Here is a 24,286-nt window from a genome sequence, read left to right on the forward strand (position 1 = left end):
GTGAGCCTAAATCACTAGAGTTACAACCTTTATTGGGCATGGCTCAGATTCATATGCCTAAGCCCCACCATCTACACTGGGGGTCTGATCCAAAGCCCATTGAAGTTAGTGGAAAATCTGCCACTGACGTGTATTGACCTTTGGATCAGGCCCTAAAAGTACAGCCATTCCCTGCATTCAGACCTGAAATGATACACTCTTTTTTGTTTGGAAGTTAGGATTAAAATAGACCAGGTTTAAGATCAGGTGCTCCTTCAGCGCACATAAATAGATTAAAGAGCTTATAAACACACAAACTCCTTCTCTCCAGAGGGGTATAAAATTGTATTATTCATCCATGTTAAATGATACCGTAGGAGATGTAATAACGGTTTTGGAAGACTAGAGATGTAATGGCAGATTGAATTATTCCTGGTATAAATCAATAAGTAATTTGTCTCTTTGCAATGTCATGTAAGTTTAGGGCAACAAACCCATTGGAAATGATAATATGCTCAGCACTTATTAAAAAACATCAAGTGCTTTGCCCTGACCTGCAAAGACTTATGCAAATACTTAATGGTAAGTGTGATCTTGTTGAGTTCAGCAGAACTCTCGTGTACTTAAAGGTAAGCACACATTTAAGTGCTTTGCTGGATAAGGGCCTACAAGTGCTGTAAAAACACGTATCAATATTATTATTAATTCTTTGTAATGTAATAGCACCTGGGGACCCCAGTCATGGAGCAGGGCCCCACGGTGCTAGGCGCTGTACAAACACAGAACAAAAAGACTGTCCCTGCCCCAAGAAGCTTACAATCTACGTGTAAAATGAGAGACAACTGGTGGATACCACAGACAGGCAGGGCTCGTCAGACAATACTGGTCAGCATGAAAAGCAGCATAGCATACTAGCTTCATGCTTATCGTCCTAAAGCTTCAGTGAGGAGAGATACTGTGAGGGAGAAGCACACTGACTGACTGGTTGGCTTTATAAATTTTCCATGTTATGATTTTAAAAAATGATCTCTGTGTACTAGTAATTTACTGAGACAAGAAGAGATTTACTGGGAAATATTGTTTAAAGAACCGCCATTACCACCACCACCCTTCTAAATTCACCATGCGTCTCCAGATTCATGCCACTGGCCATCAGTTTCACCATACTCCTATTACATTTCACACAAGGGTTAAATTGACAGCCAGGGAAAGAAAAGCAGCAGCAGCACAATGAAGTCATTTATACCACAAGCAATAACCACTCTGGCCTCCAGTGAAGATGCTGAGAAATACACTGCAATAAACGCTAAAAGTAGGTGTTTGTCCTGATCTGTAGATCTCTCTCAAATTCAGATGCAGATTTTAAATGGTGCTAGATATAAAGATAGTTCCATGTTTTCATTTTTTTTAAAAAGTGCAGTAAGGCATTCATAGAATCATAGAATATCAGGGTTGAAAGGGACCTCAGGAGGTCATCTAGTCCAACACCCTGCTCAAAGCAGGACCAATTCCCAACTAAATAATCTCAGCCAGGGTTTTGTCAAGCCTGACCTTAAAAACCTCTAAGGAAGGAGATTCCACCACCTCCCTAGGTAACCCATTCCAGTGCTTCACCACCCTCCTAGTGAAAACGTTTTTCCTAATATCCAACCTAAACCTCCCCCACTGCACCTTGAGACCATTACTCCTTGTTCTGTCAGCAACTCCATCTCCAGATCTGAAAGGCTAGCACCTTGGTACAGCAGTTAAATCAGTAGAAACCATTCTTGCTTGTTACTAATATCACCAAAAGGTTGTTTTTCTGGCAACATGTCCTAAGCATATTGTTTTCAACATTTGTGATGCTGTCACTGACTGGACATTTTAATAGCCTTGGATGTAGGCTAGGAATGGGTGAACTCTTGAAGGGGAAAAATAAAGTACTTTTTTCTACAGAAAAAAGGCAGGGGACTGGACTCGATGACCTTTCAAGATCCCTTCCAGTTCTATGAGGTAGGTACCTAGCTGAGCAATGCATGAAGGAATGGATGGTGTATGAAGTGAGAAAACAGGAGAAATACAATTTTCTTAATCCTATTGATTCACAACATTTTGATGATGATGATGATATGTAGCACATGTAGCTTCTTTAATCCCCTAAGTGCCCTATGGAAATTCACTAAATTATTTCTCACAACACTCCTCAGAGGTAGACAAATAAGTGTTGATATTCCTGGGAGAAAGGTGGGAAACTGAAGCCATTTAAAGGATTGTCCCAAGGTCACCCAGGGAGTCAGCAGCAAAGACAAAATCAATAGTAGTAATGCCTTTGTTTTATGTATGCGACTTACATAACTTTTCATTTGTAGGCTCTCAAAGCTCTTTACAAAGGAGATAAGTATCATCATCTCCATATTTACAGACACGGAAAGAGGCACAAAAAGGTGACATGGGTCACCAAGCAGAACAAGCACTAGAATCCAGGTCTTTTGACTTCTACTTCAGTGTTTTAGCCACTAGGCCATGTTAGAACAAAGGAGTGTATTGCTATCAATCTTGTGCTCAGACTATGTCTCACCCACTCTTTTGATTCATTATATCCATGTCTGCCATGAGAAAGATGGCAATATTTAGATCTGATCACATTTGAGCATAAGCAAAGATAGAGTTATAAGCCCCGTAGATGAACATGACATGTTAGGGACAAGCCAGCACAGCTTCTGTAAAGGAAAAAATGGCATGCCTCTCTATTATGCTAGAATATATCAGCATGTCAACAAAATATAGTGAATAGAGGAGAACTGGTAGAGATAGTGTATATGGACTTTCCAAAAGTCTTTGATGAAGTCCCTCACAAGTGGCTATTAACAAACAACAGAATTGTGATGTGAAAGATAAAGCATTGCCATGTTTTAGAAACTGGCTAAGAGAAAGAAAAATAGAAGAGGAATACATGGCTACTTTGCATAACAGAGCAAAGGTTAACAGTGGAGGAGCCTCCGGGACCTGTATTAAGACCAGTGCTCTAAAACCTAGGAAATGGGTGAACAGTGAAGTGGGAAAACTTACAGAGGATACATTATGTAAAGTATCAGAGAGGTAGCCATGTTAGTCTGGATCTGTAAAAGCAGCAAAGAGTCCTGTGGCACCTTATAGACTAATAGATGTATTGGAGCATGAGCTTTCGTGGGTGAATACCCACTTGACATGCATCCGACGAAGTGGGTATTCACCCATGAAAGCTCATGCTCCAATACGTCTGTTAGTCTATAAGGTGCCACAGGACTCTTTAACTTACATAATGTTAAAGCAGCAGACAAAACTGGAGAAGATTGTGAAGAAATGTACAGGGACCCCACAGGAGAAAAGAAAAAAAGGATTAATAAAAAACAGTGATTTATATGAATACGGGGAACATCCACAATTACATTAGCTAGGATTAAAAAATAGAAAAATATAAACCCTCACGCTTCACGTCAAAAGACGACCACAAACTGGTGAGATTAGGAATAAATTTTCCCTGTGTACTGGTTAATTCCACAATTGTCCATTGCAAAGTTTCTTGCAGCTTCCCCTGAAGCATAAGATGTCAGAGATGGGATATTGGACTAAATAACCACTGTTCTGGTCAAATTTGGAAATTCCCTTGTTATCTCTATCCTTACTATAGGTGGAGTCGGCCTATTATAACAAAAGTTAATTATGAATCAGTGTTGTGCACAAATGCCACTTGATCAACACAATCTACACATTAGTGAGGGGGGTGGAATGCCCCCTCCAGCACCATGGAACAGCTGCAATTCAACAGACAAGGGGTGATCAGCTATGAAACCACATGCAGGGGGAATCAGCGCGTCCAGCACAACAGAGCTGGGCTTTCAGCTTTATGTGGGACAGTGCAGAAGGGTGGTTTGTGGCACACCACAGGCCTAGTTAAAGGGCCTATGGTTGTAAGGACCCAATATCTACAACTCCCTCTGTCAGATTAAACAAAGTCACAGTATCCCATTTCCTGATAGGGGCTATCCACTCAGATAGGGGAATGGATTCTGTACCCTAGCCCTGCATAGTTCTCCCATATAAAGCCTGTTCACTCAGGGCTCTGTGCAATGGGGTTTGTGTGGCTTTTACCCATAATTTAATTAGGGATTGCTGTATTGTTTCAAAGTTGAATATGGCAAAATATAGGTGCTTTTTTTAAAGTCGCAGAAGAGACTGTAACAAATCCATGGTGAAAGAAAGAGGGCTGGAAGACTTTCTATTGGAAAGCTTGCACCATTTTTGTTTGTTTGTTTGTTTTCTTTAAAAGACTTTGCTGCAGCCCTGTGCCAGCAAACTAACTTCTTATTGCAGCACTTGTCACTGTCCATTATTTTACATGCTGAGTCAGGGCCTACCTCCATCTTTTACTAAATTAAAATGAATGGGCCTCAGCAAAGAACAGAAATTCATACCTTTGTACCTGGAGGTGGTGCCAGACCCAGGAATGAATAAATAATGTTTTCTTCCTTGGCAGAGAAGAAGGATTCAAAGTCCTAGAAAAGGAATTAAACAAAGGACAAGGAATTGGTAAGAAGCATATGCAAAAGAGAACAGATCCTACAAATCCTTCCATATATTGCCCCCAAATCACCATTCTCATGACTAAGGATTTGCAGAATCTGAGACATACAAAGAAGCATATTTAGATCAATGTGTTTAATGCCACTTGGCAAAACGAATACACTTCTGCATCTTCGTAAGGACTAGGCAGAATCTGGCCTTAAATTAGTCACAACATAGCAATGGATGAGAAACAAAGTAAGGGGGAAGGAAGGACAAGGGTTACAATAGTGATGGATCATAAGATGTGCTTGATATTAAATAAACACACACTGTTAGTTCCTCTTTGGATAAAGGTGTTAAACCGTAAGTGTCCCAATAATTTACTTGTACATACATGGTATCTCCAATGGATAACCAGCCCTAGGATCACACCAAGACCAAACCACCTGAGTCATTTAAAAACAGCACCCAAGACAGATAGTAAGAAACACAGCAATTTCAATGTATTCCTGGTATCTGATAATACTTTGCACATAAGTAACCTTATAAATGCATACTCTACCATACCCATGGTAGAGTTACCATCTACATTTCAGTAGATGAAGGACAACTGTATGAAAAATATAGTCAAAGCTTATTTTTAAACAAACAATACCCCATAAACTCATACATAAACTCATACATTTTTATCACACTATATACAATCCTTTGCATGATTACTGCTGAAATGCAAAACAAAAATGCATCATATATTGAATATCAGCTATGCTAGCCATTAGGTACAAAAATAAGGGATTTACCTCAAAATATGGGACACTCCTTTAAAATAAGGAGCAAGTGATCAGTCTACTCTAGAGATTCAGATCACATAATGAACAGGAAGTTTATTTTCAACTTCTTCCTTAGAAGTTTTCTTTGTCAGGTAAAAGCAAATGCAGGAAAACAACACAAAGTAATCAGTGTATTTAGAAAGTGATGAAGACCTCTGTGTAGACACCAATAGAAGAGGCATCTTAAGTAAGAGATTAAGTAAAGAATATAATTGTCAGTTTAGATGGTTTATAATGAAAACTAAAAACTAATGCTAGCTCCAGGCATTGAAAATACATCCAGTTATAATGTGTGAGTCTTCCAGTGGAGCCTGTCAAAAAACCTCTCCCACTTCTCCCACCTGTATCGTCTGTGTGACAGATTCAGTCACAGAGACCCCCTTGTGACTGTCAGCTGATGTGCTGAAATTACCTCTGAGCCCATTTTCCCTGAGAGCTTGGGACTTCTAGAACCCTGTCTTGTTGAGCCAGACACACCAGCCTGCTGCAGACTAAACTGAAAACAGCTCAGCAGGTACCTGACTTCAGCACCCAAAAACCCAGCTCCCAATGAGATCCAAACCCCAAATAAATTTGTTTTACTCTGTATAAAGCTTATATAGGGTAAACTCATAAATTGTCCGCTCTCTATAACACTGATAGAGAGATATGCACAGCTGTTTGCTCCCCCAGGTATTAATCACTTACTCTGGGTTTATTAATAAACCAAAGTGATTTTATTAAGTATAAAAAGTAGGATGTAAGTGGTTTCATGTAATAAGAGACAGAACAAAGTAAGTCACCAAGCAAAATAAAGCAAAAACACACAAGTCTATGCCTAATACATTAAGAAACTGATTACAGGTAATATCTCACCCTCAGAGATGTTCCAATAAGCGTCTTTCACAGACTAGATTCCTTCCTAGTCTGGGCCCAATCCTTTCCCCTGGTACAGTCCTTGTGAGTTCCAGCAGACATCTCAGGTGGTAAGCAGGGGTTTTCTCATGACTGGCCGCCCCTTTGTCTTTCTCCACCCCCTTTCATAACTTTGGCACAAGGCGGGAATCTTTTGTCTCTCTGGGTCCCCACCCCTCCTTCTAAATGGAAAAGTACCAGATTTAAGATGGATTTCATTATCAGGTGACATGGTCACATGTCACTGTAAGACTCCTAGTCTCCATTCCTCCTGGGCTGGTCCACAGGTACACAGGAAGTCTTTCAAGTAACTAAGAACATTTACAAGTGCATGTGGCACTGGGCCCCGGGCTCATGGGGCAGGGAGGGATAATAAGAAGTAGAGCTCCAGCTCTTTTCTTACCTATCAGCTGCTGCTCTCAGGGCAGCCTTCTTGCTCAGCCTCCCTGGGCAGTCCTGGAGCTGGGAAGCCAAGAACCCAGTTAGTCCCAAGCCACACATCCTCCCCAGGCTGAGGGGAGGTGCCTGCTAGGGAAGTGAGGAACCCCTGGCTGCCAGAGCCGTCTCCCCCTTGACTCCTCCCATGGGACAGAGCTGACTTTCCAAAGAGGATGGATCTAGACTGTTCTCAGTGGTACCAGATGACAGAACAAGGAGTAATCAAGTTGCAGTGGGGGAGGTTTAGGTTGGATCATAGGGAAAACTTTTTCACTAGGAGGGCGGTGAAGCACTGGAATGGGTTACCTAGGGAGGTGCTGGACTCTTCTTACTTAGAGGTTTTTAAGGTCAGGCTTGACAGAGCCCTGGCTGGGATGATTTAGTTGGGGATTGGTCCTGCTATGAGCAGGGGCTTAGACTAGATGACCCCCTGAGGTCCCTTCCAACCCTGATATTCTAACTGATTGTTTCTGGAGCACCCTTAATGGTCTCCACTTATTATGTTTACATCAGCGATACAAGTTTATATCATATTCTCCTAACTCCATATATAGAAACAAAACATGCAAACAAATAGGATGACCACACTTAGTAGATTACAAGCTTTCTAATGACACCATACAAGGGGTATTTAGAGTATAGCATATTCCAGTTATGTCATATTCATAAGCATATTTCCATAAAGCGTATGGAGTGCAACATCACACTCTGCATAGTTTATTTTCACCAAAACAGTTGTAAGGAACATCCACTTTACAGTAACTATAATACGGACAGCACCAATAAAGGGTCAGCCATGAGATTTAAACAGTTTTACAGACCAGCACGAGAGGAAATAAATGGAGCTATAGCTGCACTCCGCTGCTCATTGTGTTTAATAGTCTCTTCCACTTCAAAAAATGGAGCCTCCATATCTGCACTTAACATCTCCTGCCCTTTGTAACAGGAAGGAAATCCTTCACCCAGATTCACTCCCTTCAGTCCCGCATCTCCACCCTTCCCAGGTCAAGACTTTTCTGTGTGTACATGCACTCACAGTCACACACGAGAGATATAAGGCAACCTGTGGGAAAGGGAAGAGAGGGAAAGAGGCAGCCGAAGTCCCAGGGAGGAGAAATGGATAGGAGTGAAAAATAAGAGACTCCAGTCTAGAGGAAAAAGGATGCTAAGGGAAGGAAGAAAGAAAAGAACTGACAGAAAGGAGATTGATAGAAACAGAATGGCTGAAGACTAAGAGAAGACTCAAGACACACAACCTAAAGGATAAGCAACAAACATTAACAGTCCTGGTGCACAGAGTAATGGGGCTGTGCTTTCAGCCATAAGTATGTCCAGTGGAACCCATAATCCGAACGAGTGGATAGGACACAACTGATATGTAGCTGCGACTGTGGGGGTATGGCCAGGAATACTGACCACAAGCCACTGTATCCCATATAAGAATTTGTGGGCTAGTTCATGAACCACTGTCCATATTTTCACCCTGCCCATAATGTCTCTTCCCACTCCCTTCATATAAGTACTGCTCCAGGGTCTGATACCTACACATCCAGCGGAAATGTGCTATTTCTGCTACATCCTCAGGGCCAGGAGGAAGGATTTGGCCTATTGCATTTATATGTATTTCCATCCATTATTAATCCAAATAGCATTTCCAGGTGTCCAACCAAATACTAAAATTAGGTACTGTAACAAGCCTGCTGTACTATGCTCCTTTGGTATGAAACTTGAGTCCTGCTCACATTAGAACTCTTGTAAGGCTAATTTCAATACTAATTTAATTTAGCTTTTAAAAATGGTTATCGTAACTGCCTTTTTTTAAAAAAAAAAGAACACTGCACAGCACTCTGAGATGCTCCCACAAAGGATGTTGTATAAATATAAATTTGTAGTAACATGCAAATTATTTTTTCTCAATATAGCTTTACACACAGAGTCAAATATTGCACATTTATAATTTACAGGTGCTGTAGCTGGTCTGCCTCGCTTTATAAGGCAGTTGCTCTTTAATGGTATACAGTCATTATGTAACTTCTTGTTATGGAATCTCAAAAATCTTTATCGTGACACTGGTCACCAAGAAGTTGGGGGAAAGGTAGATGACAGGATACCTTGCATTCGCCTATGTTAAGATAAACAGGGTCTGTTATCTCCCCCCCACACACCCTTAATATTTATATAAGAAAAGTAACCACTTCATGATTTGAACCTTCTGTGCCCTTGGAAAATGGCAATATGGAAATATACATCCTTCAAGTTGAGGGCAGTATACCAGTCTCCAGGATCCAGAGAGAGGGTAATGGAGGCCAGGGGAGACTATGCGGAATTTCAACTTCTTGAGATAATTGTTGGGACCTTGCAGGTCCAATATGGGGCGCAGACCCGCCTTGGCCTTCAGAATGAGAAAATACCGAGTAAAACCTTTCCCTCTTAGGTGTAAGGGGACTTCTTCTATGGCCCCAACTTGCAGGCAAGCTTGCACCTCTTTGGCGAGAAACTGATTGTGAGAAGGGTCCCTGAAGAGGGATGAGGCAGAGGGGTGGGAGGGGTAGAAATAAACTGTCGGGTATACCTCACTGCCACAGTGCTGAGGACCTACTGGTCCGATGTTATAGTGGCCCAAGTGGGGAGGAAAGGAAAACAGTGGTTTGAAAACAAGAGGGGTGCAGGATCCTGGCTGCAGACTGGGAGGTTGCCCTTGGGCGCACCCTCATAATGCCTGCTTGTTACCAGGCGGGTAGCGGGAGGAGCCCGAGTGGGAAGAAGGGGCTGGTTGTTGGCCTTGACAGCACTTATAGCCCTTGCCCTTCCTGTGGTAGGGCTCCGGTCTGGTCTGACTGCTTGGTCTTTGAGGTTGCTGCGGTCTAAACCTCTTTCTAGTGGAGGTCGGTGTATAGAGACCCAGGGAATGTAGAGTAGCCTTAGAGTCCTTAAATCCATGTAATCTTCTGTCTGTTTGTTCTGCATGGAAGGCGAGGTCCTGGATTGATTGCCGCGTCTCCATCGATAGCCCGGAAGATATCAGCCACAATGCTTGCCTCATTGACACGGCCAGTGCGATGGACCTGGCAGCTGAGTCTGCCACATCGGAGGCACCTGAAGGGAGTCCTTTGCCATCTTTCTCCCTTCATCTAAAATGGCCAGGAACTCTTGTCTGGAGTCCTCCAGCAGCGAATCCACAAACTTGGCCACAGACTGCCACAAACTGAAATCATACCTCCCGAGTAAGGCCTGATGGTTTGCCACTCATAACTGGAGGCTGGCAGATGAATAAATTTTTCTGCCAAATACATCCAGCCTCTTGCCATCCTTATTTTTGGGAGTTGAGCTGGGTTTCCTCTGCCTGTCCCTCTCGTTAGCTGCAGGGACCACTAAACAGTTCAGGGCCGCGTGGGAATACATATACTCAAATCCTTTCACGGGGACAAAATACTTCCTCTCTACCCACTTGGAAATGGGTGGAAGAGAGGACGGGGTCTGCCATAGGGCTTTTACCAGCTTTACTGCCCGTTTGTGTACCAGGAGCGCCATCTGAGATGGGGCTACCACGGCCAGAATGTCAAATAAGGTGTCAGAGGGTTCCACCAACTCCTCTGCTTCCAATCCCAGGTCTGCTGCCACCCTCTTTAGCAGTTCCTGGTGTGCCTTGGCATTGTCCTGTGACACTGTATGGGACAGTCCCGCCACTGCCTCGTTGGGTGAGGATTACGAGGAGGCGAGGGCGGGGAGAGGGGCTGGCTCAGCATCCCCCACATGGATGGTCTCCACCGAGGCCAGAGGGTGCTCCTGGGCCTCTTTCTCAGACCCCTCTTCTGATTCCAGGGGAGAGCAGAAGACTGTCACCGACCTCTCTCTGATGCCCCTGACACTGAGTGCTGCATCTGAGTCTCCCATGCCTGGAGGAACCCCCATGGGTTCCAAAAGTGCCAATGGACAGGCCATTGGCCCTGGGGCCATGCACCAGCCAGTGGCCCTGGAGGAGCCCCCCCAAATCTAGTTGGGTGTGGCTGGCCCAAGGGACACGCTATCTCCTTAGCTTCCAAGCCCGAGGAGGAAAGTTCCTGCCATGGGGACCACTGCAGTGCCAATGCTGCATCCATGATCCCTCCATGCCTGCTATCCTGGCCACTGCAGCTGGGGGACAGGTACTGAGGTTCCGGGTCCTGGTGCCATCTGTCTGAGGACCAGCGGTGGAGCTCGACAGATCGGTGATGGTACACCAGCGATTGACACCTAGAGCTCTGGGACCCCGGAGAGCGGTGCCATGAGTCCAGTGATCTGCATCTCGGCTCCGGGGACCAGTCTCATGGTCCCAGAGATCGGCATTGTGGTTCCGGTGAACTTCATTCCCCCAAGGAGTGATGCCTCCGCTCTGTCAAATGTTGTCATGATTCCAGAGACTGGTGGCGTGCTACGGATCTGCGCCAACCATAGGGCGAGTGATGCCATGCCTCGGAGCACCAGTGCCAAGAATCTAGCGAATAGTGCCCTGAACTCTGGTCAGCATGGGCAGGTCAGAAGCACGTCCCTGGAGATTGATGCTTCAACATTGACTGCTGTCGTGCCAGGGAGCAATGCCACACAGATGGAGACCATTACACAGACACCAGTGCTGGCTTCCCTCTAGAGACAACTACGTCTTGACGCGGCATTGGTGGCACCAGCAAAGACATGATGTCTTTTGCAGCCTGGAAGTGCTCCAGTGTGGGTGGGACCTCCAGGTGTGGGGACCAGTGCCACTACCCAGAGTGGTTGGTGGGTCCCTAGGAGGGCTGGATAGCCTAGCCGGCGATCAGGAGTGCAAGTACAGTGGTACCCCATACCTGCAAGAGATTTCTAGCCGGTAAGGGGTACTGAAAAGACTGGGGGCTGCCAGACGGCCCCCACGCCCCCATGGAGCTGTGTAGCCACGCCGGAGGACATGGCAGGAGGGGTGGGGCTGTGCTCTGTTCCTTTCCCCGCTACTGCAGCAGGGAAAACACAGCTAGGGCATTCATGCTTAACAGCACAATACATATGCTAACAAACTTAAACAAAGACTTTGTTTAAGTTTGTTGGCATATGTATTGCTGTTTTACATTGGTCAGGACCAAGTCAAAGGCACAGGAAATGGTTGTTAGTGTCCTCCACCCATAACAGAGCATCCCTGTCAGTGTGATTTTACAATGGCAGAAGATACACATCAAACACTGGAGACCAGATTTTCTTTTGAAAATCTGGCCCTTATCTCGGTGCCTACATGGGAGTTGAGCTCTCTTGAAACTCTACCCTGGTGAGTGCTGACCACTTGAAAAATCAGGCTCTGAGCTTTGAAAATCTAGCCTTATGTGAGCTGTGGTTTCTATTTAATTAATCTCATTGGGGCTTGAGCGGTAACTGAGAATGGTTCCTAGATCTGGGTTAATATGCAAAAAAAAAGTATTTATGAGCATTTATTTGAATGAAAACCACAGATTCACCTTGATAATGTTCACATCCCTTTTAATTCATGTCTCACGACATTTTTACAAGTAACATCTTAAGCTACAAGAATGTTCCTAGACAGTGAAGTTCTCTTGGATACTTGAGGAAATGCCTTTTTGTGTCGGAACCATCTATCTATCTCAGGTTCTGAACACCTTTTCCTCCTGTTTAAGAATGCTTGTCATCAAGTCAGGGAGCAGACAGGATAACAGCTGGGCCCAGATCTTCAGAGGTATTTAGGCACCCAATGCCCAGGTATTTCAATGGGAATTAGGTGCCTAAATACCCTTGAGGATCTGGGCCCATGTAACTAAGTCACGGGCCCATGTCAGACCAGTCATGACATGAATGAGGAATAGATTTCCTGACTATTTTGTTTAACAATTTTAAATGATGAGCAAGTCTGTAATAAATAAAATCAAAATCTGTTCATGGATAATTCTCAAACAGGGGTCAAAGGGGTGATCTATGTGCTGTAAGTAGCTAACCAAGCTCTAATGGTGACTAAATGGTGCTATGAAGAAGCTGACTGAAATCAGTATGGGCACAGAACTAAAGGACCTAAGGGGCCTGGCTGACTGGACAAATTAAAGATTCACTTTTGGGCAGAAGCTCTTGCGGTTTTGCAGGCTGAGCAACCTCTGTCCCTCCATATCTGGCTACGCGCCCTTGGGGTTTATTGTTTTCTATTCCGCATGTGACACCTCTTCTGTTATTGTTTCCAGATGTGACCTTCATGTTCTGGAAAAATGTCTGATGATGAACCTGGCATTACAAGATGAATCTAATACCGAACAATAAAACAGGGAAAAGATGTAGGGCTCTGTCTAGAATAATATATAAGGGAGTTCAATCTAATTATGCAACAAGAAAACTCAGCTCACCGAAAGGATGCAGAGCTGGACACCAGGGCTAGGGAAAGGGACTATAGGACCTTGCCTCCTGACTATCCAGTGGAAGTTGCAGTATCACCCGTTCAGCATCCTTTAGCCCCCTCAAGATAGGGCAGAAGTAGAGTGTGGGCAGGGAACCAATAGAAGAACAGCTCATGAATAAGCTATGCTATATCAGGGGCTGTGGTGAAGTGGGAGGGAACACATGATTTCCAGGGAGCTCTGTAAGAGTGGCAGGCTGACACTCCATGCACTTCACTGAACCCACAAGCCACTATCTCTGCAGAGGATAGCTAGGAAACTCCATGCAGATCACCAAGCAGAGTTTCCCTAATAAGTTTTACCTCCCTGTAGGTGTCTCTGTGAAAGGGGACAATCAGGCCCTCTATTTTCTCTTCAGGACTTAAGAAATATCTCCTAAATCTATTAACTCAAAAGAGAATCTCAAATAATTTGAAGAGCGGTAGAATTTAGGGCACTTGTGAAATGTCCTGAAGGAAGAATGTCTGCAAAGTTGCGAAAATGTCAAATGACTTCTCACCCCACAGTACTGCTCCTCATTGAAGATCTGTGGAGGGAGGGGGATTCCATTTTGTGGCTTCTTTTCACCTGGGACGTTCTCTCTCATCCATTTCCTGTTGTCCTCATCACCAGCTATGTCCATTTGCTTAAAGTCAATCTTGTTGGCCTCTAAGAAGCCCACTACTTCTTGCTGTTTCTTCTTAATCTAGTTAGAAGAGGGGAGGAAAAAAGAAGAATTGTTATTTTCATGTAAGCTAAAAACCAATGCAGCTATATCAAACTGGATGCTTCATCCAATATAGAACAGCTACATTTAAGCTAGTCTTTACTTATGAAATTTTATTCTGCCAATAATCTTTTCTTTTGGGCCTACCCCTTAACACTTAGGCCACAGGTACAATTAAGGATGCTTGATGAAAAATGTTTCCTTAGTTCCTGTATTGGAAACTTTTCCCACTCAATCTGCACTTTGCAGTTTTACAGGAACATCAAGAGGCATTGTATACACGTTAGGACATAACTTCTGTTTGTGTATCAGATAAAATTTAAACATGTCACTTGTACATTTTGATTCTAATGTTCTGAGCAATTGGAACACAGAAACCAATCCTGCAGCATATGCCATTAGTTTGCAGCTATAATTCTGATGTTGACTATTTTCTGTTCGTTTGGTGAAAGACCTGCACTATTAAGGGACTAATGGCATGAGTTTGAGCTTAAGCACCATGCATGCTTCCTCACAGAGTTCTGCTACTTTTCCTGTTGTTATGCATACTTCCACCTTTTCATGTTCTCTGTATGTATAAATATCTCCTGTCTGTGTGTTCCATTCTATGCATCCGAAGAAGTGAGCTGTAGCTCACGAAAGCTCATGCTAAAATAAATTTGTTAGTCTTTAAGGTGCCACAAGTACTCCTGTTCTTTCTGCTAATCACATGCACCTAATCTGTGACCAGCAACATCGGTGTTCCAGACCTGGGTCTCTCTTACTGCCACTTATGCTAAATCGTGTGGTAATTTAATGACATACCAAAATGGTTACTAGAATGATCCCACCAAGGTAATTTTTGCTTGTGACTCATCAGATGATTTGAAAGCTGATTTGCAGAAGTGAAACATTTGAATATTGAAACCCACAATGACACCTATGTCATTCAGATTTTAGCAATGAGACAGGAAATAAGACGGCAAATTAATCTACTACTCTGTGTCTATAATCTAATCAGCCTGAAAAGCTGGAAAAGAAGAAGATGGTCAGAACATTTTATTAAAGGACTCATTTTCATTAGCGTTATTGTTAAAACTAATAATGAAAACCGCTCTGTGCTTACTTCTACAAAGACAGAAATAAAATGACAATGTGTAGAATTTTGGGACAAAAACTTAGCTTTGCAAAAAGGGCTAAAACAGAAAACTTGGGATGGAAACACTAATACAACATGTTTAAAACATGCAAGTGAATATGCAATTGATCAGTCTAGGGCCATGTGTACACTACAAAATAAGGTTGACGTAAATTATATAGGCAAAGAGCCACCACAGTTACTACATCTCTTGTGAGTGCCCACACTATGCTCCTTGTGTCGGCAGTGTGCATCCTGACCAGGAGCGCTTGTATCAAGGCAGAGTACAGTGCACCATAGGCAGGGGTGAAAGTAACTTACAGGACTTACCGGTACTGCCGGAGTCCTGAGGGGGCGTGGCCTCAACCAGAAGAGGCGGGGCCTCTCAAGATTTAAAGGCCCTGGGACACCGGCTGTGGCTGGGAGCCCCAGGGCCTTTAAATCAACCCAGGGCTCCCAGGCAAATTAAAGGGCCCGGGGCTCCAGCTGCTGCAGAGCCCCGAGCCCTTTAAATCCCCCCCGCAGCTCCAGCGGCTGGGCTGGGGCTGGGATTCAAAGAGCCTGGAGCTTCCCGGAGCTCCGAGCCCTTTGAATCCCAGCCCCAGCCCAGCCGCCAGAGCTGCGGGGGGGATTTAAAGGGCTCTGGGCTCCCTGCAGCTGCGGGGAGCTCCCAGCCCTTTAAATCCTGGCCCCAGCCCGGGCACCGAGCTGCAGGTGGGATTTAAAGGGCTCTGGGCTCCCCGCAGCCGCAAGGAGCCCAGAGCCCTTTAAATCCCTGCTGCGGAAGCCGATGCAGTCCAGCACGGCGTACTGGCTCTTGCCGGTACGCCGTACCGGCTTACTTTCACCTCTGACCATAAGTAGCTATCCCACTATGCAACTCATCACAATCCAGCGCAGCGTGTTTTGGGAAGTTTTCGCAATGCTTCCTGGGGCCAAAAACGAGTCATGCAGGAGTGATTGGGGGCATGGATTCAACTTCCCATAATGCAATGTGCTCCATCCCATAATTTTGTCTGCATCTCATAATATTTCATGCCTCTTTTCAAAATCCCAACTCTCTCATCCCTCCTTGCTGTCCACCATCTCTGGCAGAAGCAAGGATCCTGCACAGCTCTGCATTATTGTGATGAGCGTAGTGAGTACAGGCCATCTGATCTTGCAGTATTTGCAGAGCTGCAAGAGAAGTCATGGATAACATGACAATTCCTTGGAGGTTAGATTGCTATGGGACACAGAAAGAAACAATTAAAGGTTGTTGAAGGCATTCACAGACCAAATGCAGACGGTGGAGTGCCGATTCTGGGCCCGAGCACTGCCTCATGGGATCTCACTGTCATGCAGGTTTGGGATGATGAGCAGAGGCTGCAGAACTTTTGGATGCACACGGCCATATTCCTGGATCGGTGTGCCAAACTCACCAAACGACTCATGCCTTCCACAATCTAAAGGAGAAGACACGTGACCACCCCACGTATCTCCTCAGCCCAGCGACCTCCCCACCCCACCAGAGTTACTGGTGGAGGAGGGAGGGCTCTGTCCTTCTTCCCCCCAGCCCCCTCATGGCATGTTCAGCCCCTGTCCCTGGCTGTCCGGCTGAAGCTGGCAGCTCCAGGTCACTGTTCTGTGCAGCACAGCGGCTGCCTGAGAGAGCACCTGGCTGGAGCAGCGGCAGCAGGTCACTCCCACATCCCTGGGGGCCCGACTGCTGAGGAGAGAGGCTGAGGGAGCTGGAATTGTGCCAGGTGAAAGAGGGGACTCTCTCGCAGGCAGCCTCTGTGCTGCACAGAACAGGAACCCAGAGTGGCCGGTGTGAAAAGTGATTGGTCCCACCCCCTCTGCTCCCCACCTGAGCTTCGCTGCCAGGACAGAGGCCTAGTGTGCTGGAGAGCAGGCACAGCAGAAGGACAGAGCCCCTCTCCCTCCCTCCTGGCAGGCCAAGCAGAAACGGGAGGGGGGCACTTGACCCCCCCATACCCGCCCCATGATTCGCCTATGCCTGAGCCCTCCAGCACAGGGACACCAAAATGAGAGCTACCTTTATAGTTGAGAAGTGGATGGCAATTGCACTATGGAAACTTGCAATGCCAGATTACTGCTGGTCAGTCCAATTTGGAGTTGGGAAATCCACTGCAAGGGCTATTGTGATGTAAGTGTACAGGGCCATTAATCACCCGCTGCTATGCAGGACTGTGACTCTGGGCAGTGTGCCAGACATAGTGAAGGGTTTTGCAGCAATGGGGTTCCTAAACTGCGGTGGGGCAATAAATGGCACGCTTATCTCTATTTTAGCATCAGACCACCTTGCCACAGAGTACAACAGAAAGAGCTACTTTTCTATGGTAATGCAAGCGCTGGTGGATCACCAGAGATGTTTTACCGACATCAGTGTGGGCTGGTCAGGGTAGGTGCGTGACATACGCATCTTTAAGAACACAGGACTGTTCAGAAAGCTGCAAGCAGGGACTTTCTTTCCCAGCCAGAGGATTACCATTGGGAATGTTGGAATACCAATGGTGATCCTGAAAGACCCAGCCTAGCCCTTACTCCCCTGGCTCATGAAGCCATACACCTGTCATCTCAACAGAACCAAGGAGTGTTTCAGTTACAAGCTCTGCAAGTGCAGAGTGACAGTTGAATTCGCCTTTGGTCATTTGAACAGTCACTGGCGTTGTCTACTTACGAGATTGGCCCTCAGTAAAAAAAAATATCCCAATGGTTATAGCTTCCTGCTGTGACCTGCATAATATCTGTGAAGCAATGGGGGGGGAAGTTTCTGGCAGGGTGGCAGAACGGCTGTCTAGTGAATATGAACAGCCAGATACAAGGGCTATAAGAAGAGTTCAGCGCAGAGCTATATGGTTCAGAGAGGCCTTGAACGACCATTTTAATAGTGAGCCACAGTAGTGTGTCTTGCTGTAGTGTGCTCTACCTGGCCTTGCTCTTTTGCAATCGGATATGAACCTTGCAGTGAGTGCTGTGTGTGTAGGAATATAGCATTGCCAATGTACCTACTAATATTGTCTGTGAATAATGTTATGGGATCTGTGACAAAATGAAATAGCAGGAACTGGTGGGTATCAGGCCTCCTCAGCACCTGCCAGCATATGTTGCGAACTAATAAAAATTAATTATGTTCCAAAAAAATAGAATTTTATTCTGTAATCAGGAAAATAAAAAAAACACATTTAGAACTTAATAAATTAAGTGAACAGAACTGATGAAAGGGAAGAACAGTCATTTCCATTTCAGGTGCACACACACGCCAGCCGTGTCTGTCACAGGTCAGTGTGTGTGGAACTGTGATTGTCTTTAATGTCCCCCAGGTTGAAGTGGTAGGGCTAGTGCACGGCACTGACACCACGTGGAATGTTGGGGTTGGGGGTGTCAGGAGGTCCCGCTATTGAGTTGTCTATGGGCTGGAGAGGGAGGTGAGCATGGGATTCTTGGACCTCCACGTCTACCAGAGTCTACAGCATCTCTTTTTGCTGCCTCAGAAGCCCCATTATATCTGATGCACCTCCCTCTCCTTATCCTGCTTGAGCTCCCAGACTTTTCTCCTTTCTACTCTTTCCTTCTCCATGCTGTCTGTAAGGGTCATCGTCAAGGCCCTGGGCTCATTGTCTAATGCAGCACAGGCTTGAAGCATCTCCTGGACCATATCATCCCAAGTCCTCTTCTTTCTCCTCCTTATCTGGCTCAGGTATTCCAGAAGTGTGGAGGGAGAGACCCTCAAGGCCACAATACCAGCAGCTGAAGATACAACACACAGACGTACCATTATCAGTGTATTCACAACAGAACTTGAAACTTAGGCTACTGAACTCACTCCCCTTGATCCACACAAGTTGTAAGCACTACATTCTCACTTCTCCTTGGGATTGATACAGAACAACGCCAGTCACACCATGAGCCACGGTGAGCCTGGGGAGCAGGAGGTCGGGCGGAGAGGTTGGGGAAATGAGGGATAGTTGGGGATAGCTCACAGGCATGAGTCTATGTGTATAGGGCAATGGAACTGAATACTCACACCGTTTTCCACAGGCAGTGGTAATTTTAGCCGATATCTCACTCCTGAGGGTAACAGAGACAGAGAGAGCACAGCTGGTGTTGTGATCCCAGTGCCACCCAGGCCCATTCGCTGCTAGCCTGTGTACTGCAATGGTGTCGGATGAAGTAATTGCTGAGTGGCATGGGAAAGTATACTACCACAGCAGCAGAAATAAGGCAGCCCTCCCTAGAAACCTTCAGCCGAGGATTGCAAAATACCTCCATGAGAGTTACATCAAGAGCTCTACAGAGGATTCACGGGACACACAAAGAAACTGCTCCATGTGGCCCCTCTGCCTAACTAGAGGGGAATGAAAAGCAGATAGCAACTTACCTCTCCTGGCTGTTTCACTACCTCTCCTAGCACAAGTACAAAACAGCAAATTAACAGATATGTCCTGCTACTTTGGGGGTTCCATCCCTGCAATTTCAAAGCAAACAGCCGCTTACCAGAGGTTCCCTCCCTTGCATCAGGCTCGTCCAGGCTCGACTGTCAGGACTGGTTGGACTGAAGTGCAGTCAAAAACATGTCCTGGCTCGCTGCACAGCTGGATCCCCTAGTCGCCTGTCCTCCATACTCCTCCGTCTCTCCCTCATCCACTTCCTCCTCCTCGCTGTTCACGGTGGGGGCCTGTGACTCAGGCTCCCCTGAAGTATCCACAGGGCTCTTAGGGGTGGGAGTGGGGTCTCTGCCGAGGATGGCATGCAGCTCTTTGTAAAAGTGACAGGTCTGCAGCTCCTTACTAGATCGATTGTTGGCCTGCCTGGCCTTCTGGTAGGCCTGCCACAGCTCCTTGGCTTTCACACACCACTGCTGTTTGTCCCTGTTGTAGCCCTTTTCCTGCATCCTCTGCCCAATCTGCTCATACATGTTGACGTTTCTACAGCTGGATTAGAGCTCTGCTTACACAGCCTCTTCTCCCCACAGAACCAGGAGATTTAACACCCCTTGGGTTCTCCAGGAAGGAGTGCATCTGCAGCATGGAGCCAGCGTGGTCAGCTGAGCAGTTGCACACAACAATGGAGAGTTGCTAGGTGTGTTTGCTAAGCCGGGCAACCAGGAAAAAGAATTTCAAAAATTTGCAGGGCTTTAAAGGGGAGCAGAGGCTGCCTCTCCACCTGGCCCCTGGGCAGCAGAGTTCACAACAGTAACCAGACCAGTCAGGGTGGGGCATTGTGGGACAACTCCCGGAGGCCAGTAACAACCAACATAAGTAACACAATGTCTACACTGACACGGCATTGACCTAAATGCATTGACCTTGCCTCTATGCTGCTCTGGGAGTTCGTGTTATTAAGTCAGTGTAGTGGGACAGTTATGTCGACAGGAGCGAAATTTAAATGTAGACACATCCACAGTTAGATCAATGAAAGCTGCCTTGTGTCAACCTAACCATGTAGTGTGGACCAGGTCTAAGAGGTTGTTTGGTTTGGTTTTTAAAAGGGAATCATTTTTTAAAAGGCCATTTAACTGCACAGTTCTTTTAAGGAAACTCTCTGATGACAGGACGAGTTGCCTTGGGCACTCACAAGGGCATCTCATCAGAAGAAATTAATAAGAGAACATCTGTATAAATCATACTCAAAATAGCCATTCAAACAATACGAATGCTTATACCTAATGCTACAAAAGCCAGTAAACACAGTGTTGACAGCTCTAATTCCAGCATTAGCCCATCTCACTGTGCACAGGAATTTAAGCACATATGGTACACAGGGCACAACATCACCTAACGCTCCAAGAGCTGAGGGAGGAAGAACAACAGTTGAATTGCAACCCAGCATTCCCTAGTTTATGGCTTTAAGTATTAGGCATGGGTAAGCAAGGTTTGTCTAATTTCAGAGTCACATCAGTATAGTGGGATAGAACATTCAGCTCAAACAATATTAGGACAGAGTGTAAAACAAATACAGAGACATTTAAAAAAGGAAATCAGAGTGGGGGGAAAGACCTCAACGTTTATTACTTTTTAATCTCTGGTGATTCTTAAGCCAGTGTTGAACTTAGTGGAGGGGGCGGGGGGGGGGGGGTCTGACTCATGATTTTTGAATGCCTGGGGCTGTCAATACTGTATTATGCCTTATTTATTTACAGATAGTTGTAAAAGGGGTGACTCACATTAATGTTATCTCAGGTCAGAGGCAACTTCAGATTTTAAAAAGTATCAGTAAAAGTCTATTGTAAATGTGTTCAAAACAGTTTTGAATAAAAACCTTGGCTTGTGTTTTAGTATCAATACATGGGACTGAAAGCATATAAAGTATCATAACAGCTTATACTGTATTGGTGAACAAAATATGGAAATCAGGAAATAGGAGTTCTGTTCTCATCTCTGCCCCAGACCTGCTATCTATTGTTTGCATTGCAGTAACATTAGACACCCCAATCAGGGCCCCCATTGTCCTAGGCATTGGGTACCTAGATAAAGTAACAATCCCTGCCCATGTAACCTTCAGCAGCTCTGTGCCTCAGCTATAAAATCACTAAGGCCCTACTTGAATCCCAGGATGATCTTCAAATAATTGTGGTTGAATTGAGGACAAGACATGGAAGAATCACAGAAAAGTAATAATGGACTCTTATTAATAGCAGCAATTTGGAAAAGCCAGAGTTGACCTATTTGTTTAAAAAAAAATTCTGGGATGATGTAAACCCTTAAGTATTATATTATGCCTGCTAATTTTTTTGATAATCAGACATTTTGCTGCAACTATATTACATTCTTTTTTTTTTTAAAGTGACTGGTACAATGTAAAATTCAAAAGACTAAATGTCTTAACATAACTGCTGTAGAAACTGAGTCCAGTCATTTTAGCCTTTTACATTTTACAGGCATTGAATGTTAGTGCAGTACTAATCGGATACTCAAAATGTATGTAAAATTATGACTGTACAAAGTAGGCTAATTAAAATCAAAATTGCAGAGGAAGATGAATATTGCAGGATCCCCAATTTCTGCAATATCACAAATGAAGTAGGGCTTTAGTGATAACACTTACCTCTGTGGAGAGGCTTACTTAAGCAGTGACTGTGAAATTATCTGAGTCCTGAGATGACATTTTGCAACTCTACTGCACCTATTATTTTGAGTGCCAGTAGTAAATGCCAAAATACATTAATAAATAATAATAATAAATGCTGCTCACACATAGCATGGCCTTTTTGCTGTCATCTGTACAGATTAAGGTAAACAATCCCCCTCCATCACCAGTGCAAGCCTGACTCCACCCCTTTCCCACTCTTGCATCTCAGTAGGGACAGGGAATGGATAATCACTGATGGAACAACAGCTCCTTTCCTCCAGTCCCTTGGAGGGGATTGGACTGTGAGTTGTTCAACTGTTGGGTCCCTGCTGTTCTCCTCTCCATTCAGGAGGTGCCTGAGGGGGAAGGGGTGTGATGGGGGCTTGGTGAGTTAGAAAGTGGGAGATGGGGATGTGGAGTGGAAAGAAGAAAAATACATTAAGGGGGATATGATGAAATCATCATGCTCATGCTCTGTTCAGACACTGCTCTTCCATGCACTCAAAGGGTGAAATTTATGTCCTTGTGGAGGGCCCATACAAGGCGCTCATGTACATTACTGAAATCTCCCTCACCCTTGTGTGGGTGAGTGGATGGTACAGATAAATCAGCCATACAGGGCGCATTCTCTTTGGGCCAGAGGTGGGCTCCATGAAAGCTCTGTATAGATCAATCTGAAGGGGAACCTGAGGTGCGGCCCACAGGATCAGATCTCACAGTCGTAGGTTTCATAGGACTGTACCACTTTGACCCCCTAAACCACCTGCCCCATTTGAAGTGACTTCTGGTTCATGGGGCTAGCTGGGCCTGGCTCCCTATTCTGTGCACTGTGACCTACACCTGGTGCAAGGGATCGCAGCATCACTGTTTTGGTCCAGCTCCCCTCACAGGTGGGCAGCTGGCCCACATTTGAGTGAGTGGTGCTTCTGCATCCCAGCCACCAGTGGTAGTTTCATCTGTTGTGGAGTAGAATATTTTCATCTATATCCCTGACATCCAAAGTTTACCCACTGACCAACTGTCCATAGGTGTCCAGCAGCAGCAGAGGGTATCTGGTCAGCAAGTTTATAGCAGAATTAAATCTGGCAAATAAAGTTGATGCAGTTCTCTGATCTGATGCTATAAAAACAATCTGTTCTTCATGAGCTGACAGAGAATTATTTATGTTTATTACATTGCTGCTTCTGTTGTGGCTCAGCATGGTAAGAGGTGCTATCCTGTTTCTCTGTTTGCAATATGAGCTCAAGCCTACACATGGCCAAATTCACCCAGCCCCATCACTCCCAGATACTAGTGCTCTGGCATGTATTTCAAAGTAAAAGAATACAGTTATTCTGTATTCAGTCACAATCCTGCTGAATGGATGAGTTTTTGTAAAACTGAAGTCTAAGGGCTCAATACTTCAAATACACAGGCCTTCACTTGCCCTCAGCTGGCTAGGGGCCTGCTATATGACCTCTCTTTCCTCTCCCCTTCTTCACAACCATGCACTGGACGGCTATATACACTATCCAATCCAAACATTAACACACACAATTTTTATCAGGGTCAGCAAGGATTAAAAAACCTGAATATGTTGTTTACATTTTACATTTTATGAAATACATTTTAGGAAAGCAGGCTCCCCCATCCCCCAGGAGCTGGGCAGCCTTGTCAATTTCACAACTCAGCCATGAAATTGACAAGACAGCCAATGGTCCCAATCCTTCTTCCTCTGACTCCCAGCTGGGAGCAGGGTCCAGCCACCCAGATCTCCAAGGCAGTAGGGGCGGGGGAGGAGGGAAGCTGGGCTCTAGCTGCCTGACTTTCTTGTCAGTTAGAGAGTTCCTGCTGTGAAATTGACAAGACAGCCAAAACCAATGTAAGTAACACAGTGTCTACAGACAAAGTGTCACACCCACATAAGCCTTACAATGCTATACAAACAGGTGGCTGTGATGTTATCTAATTAAAATATAATCATGCAAATCATTATTGTGACCACTGGTATATACTTGCAACGAATCTTATAGAGAGTGCCACACATGGCCGGAAAGGGTTAAGTATCTTGCAGGCTAACTAACCCAGAGTGGGCCAGTAGAGAGACTTATTAGAAATGGCAATTAAGGCCATTCAAGACTAGATACGCTAGAACTTTGAAATGCAAACCTGTATTGTTAAAGAATTAGCGGTGATAGTAACTGTGAGTATCTTAGATACTAGCCATGTAAACAGACAGTTCCTGTCTGTCACTATAACTATTAATTCAGAGATCAAAAGGAAATATTAACATTTAGATGAATCTTGGGTGAAATAATGTCATTGCCTATATGTCTCTTTGAAGTTT

The 24,286-nt window shown here is 45.0% G+C and overlaps 1 protein-coding gene across 1 annotated transcript in view; it reads right to left on the bottom strand.

Annotated features, from left to right (window-relative positions):
* The window catches only part of LOC120400056 (SH3 domain-binding glutamic acid-rich protein-like), a 48,126-nt gene that overhangs the window by 19,467 nt on the left and 4,373 nt on the right, over positions 1-24,286 (bottom strand). The window contains exons 2-3 of the mRNA XM_039528433.1: positions 13,563-13,748; positions 4,413-4,493 (exon numbers count right to left, since the gene is read on the bottom strand). Coding sequence (XP_039384367.1) covers positions 4,413-4,493; positions 13,563-13,748 — 267 coding nt within the window. The remainder of the gene's footprint in view (positions 1-4,412; positions 4,494-13,562; positions 13,749-24,286) is intronic.

This window comes from Mauremys reevesii, linkage group 1 (genome assembly GCF_016161935.1).
Source record: "Mauremys reevesii isolate NIE-2019 linkage group 1, ASM1616193v1, whole genome shotgun sequence".
Taxonomy (NCBI): Eukaryota; Metazoa; Chordata; order Testudines; family Geoemydidae; genus Mauremys; species Mauremys reevesii.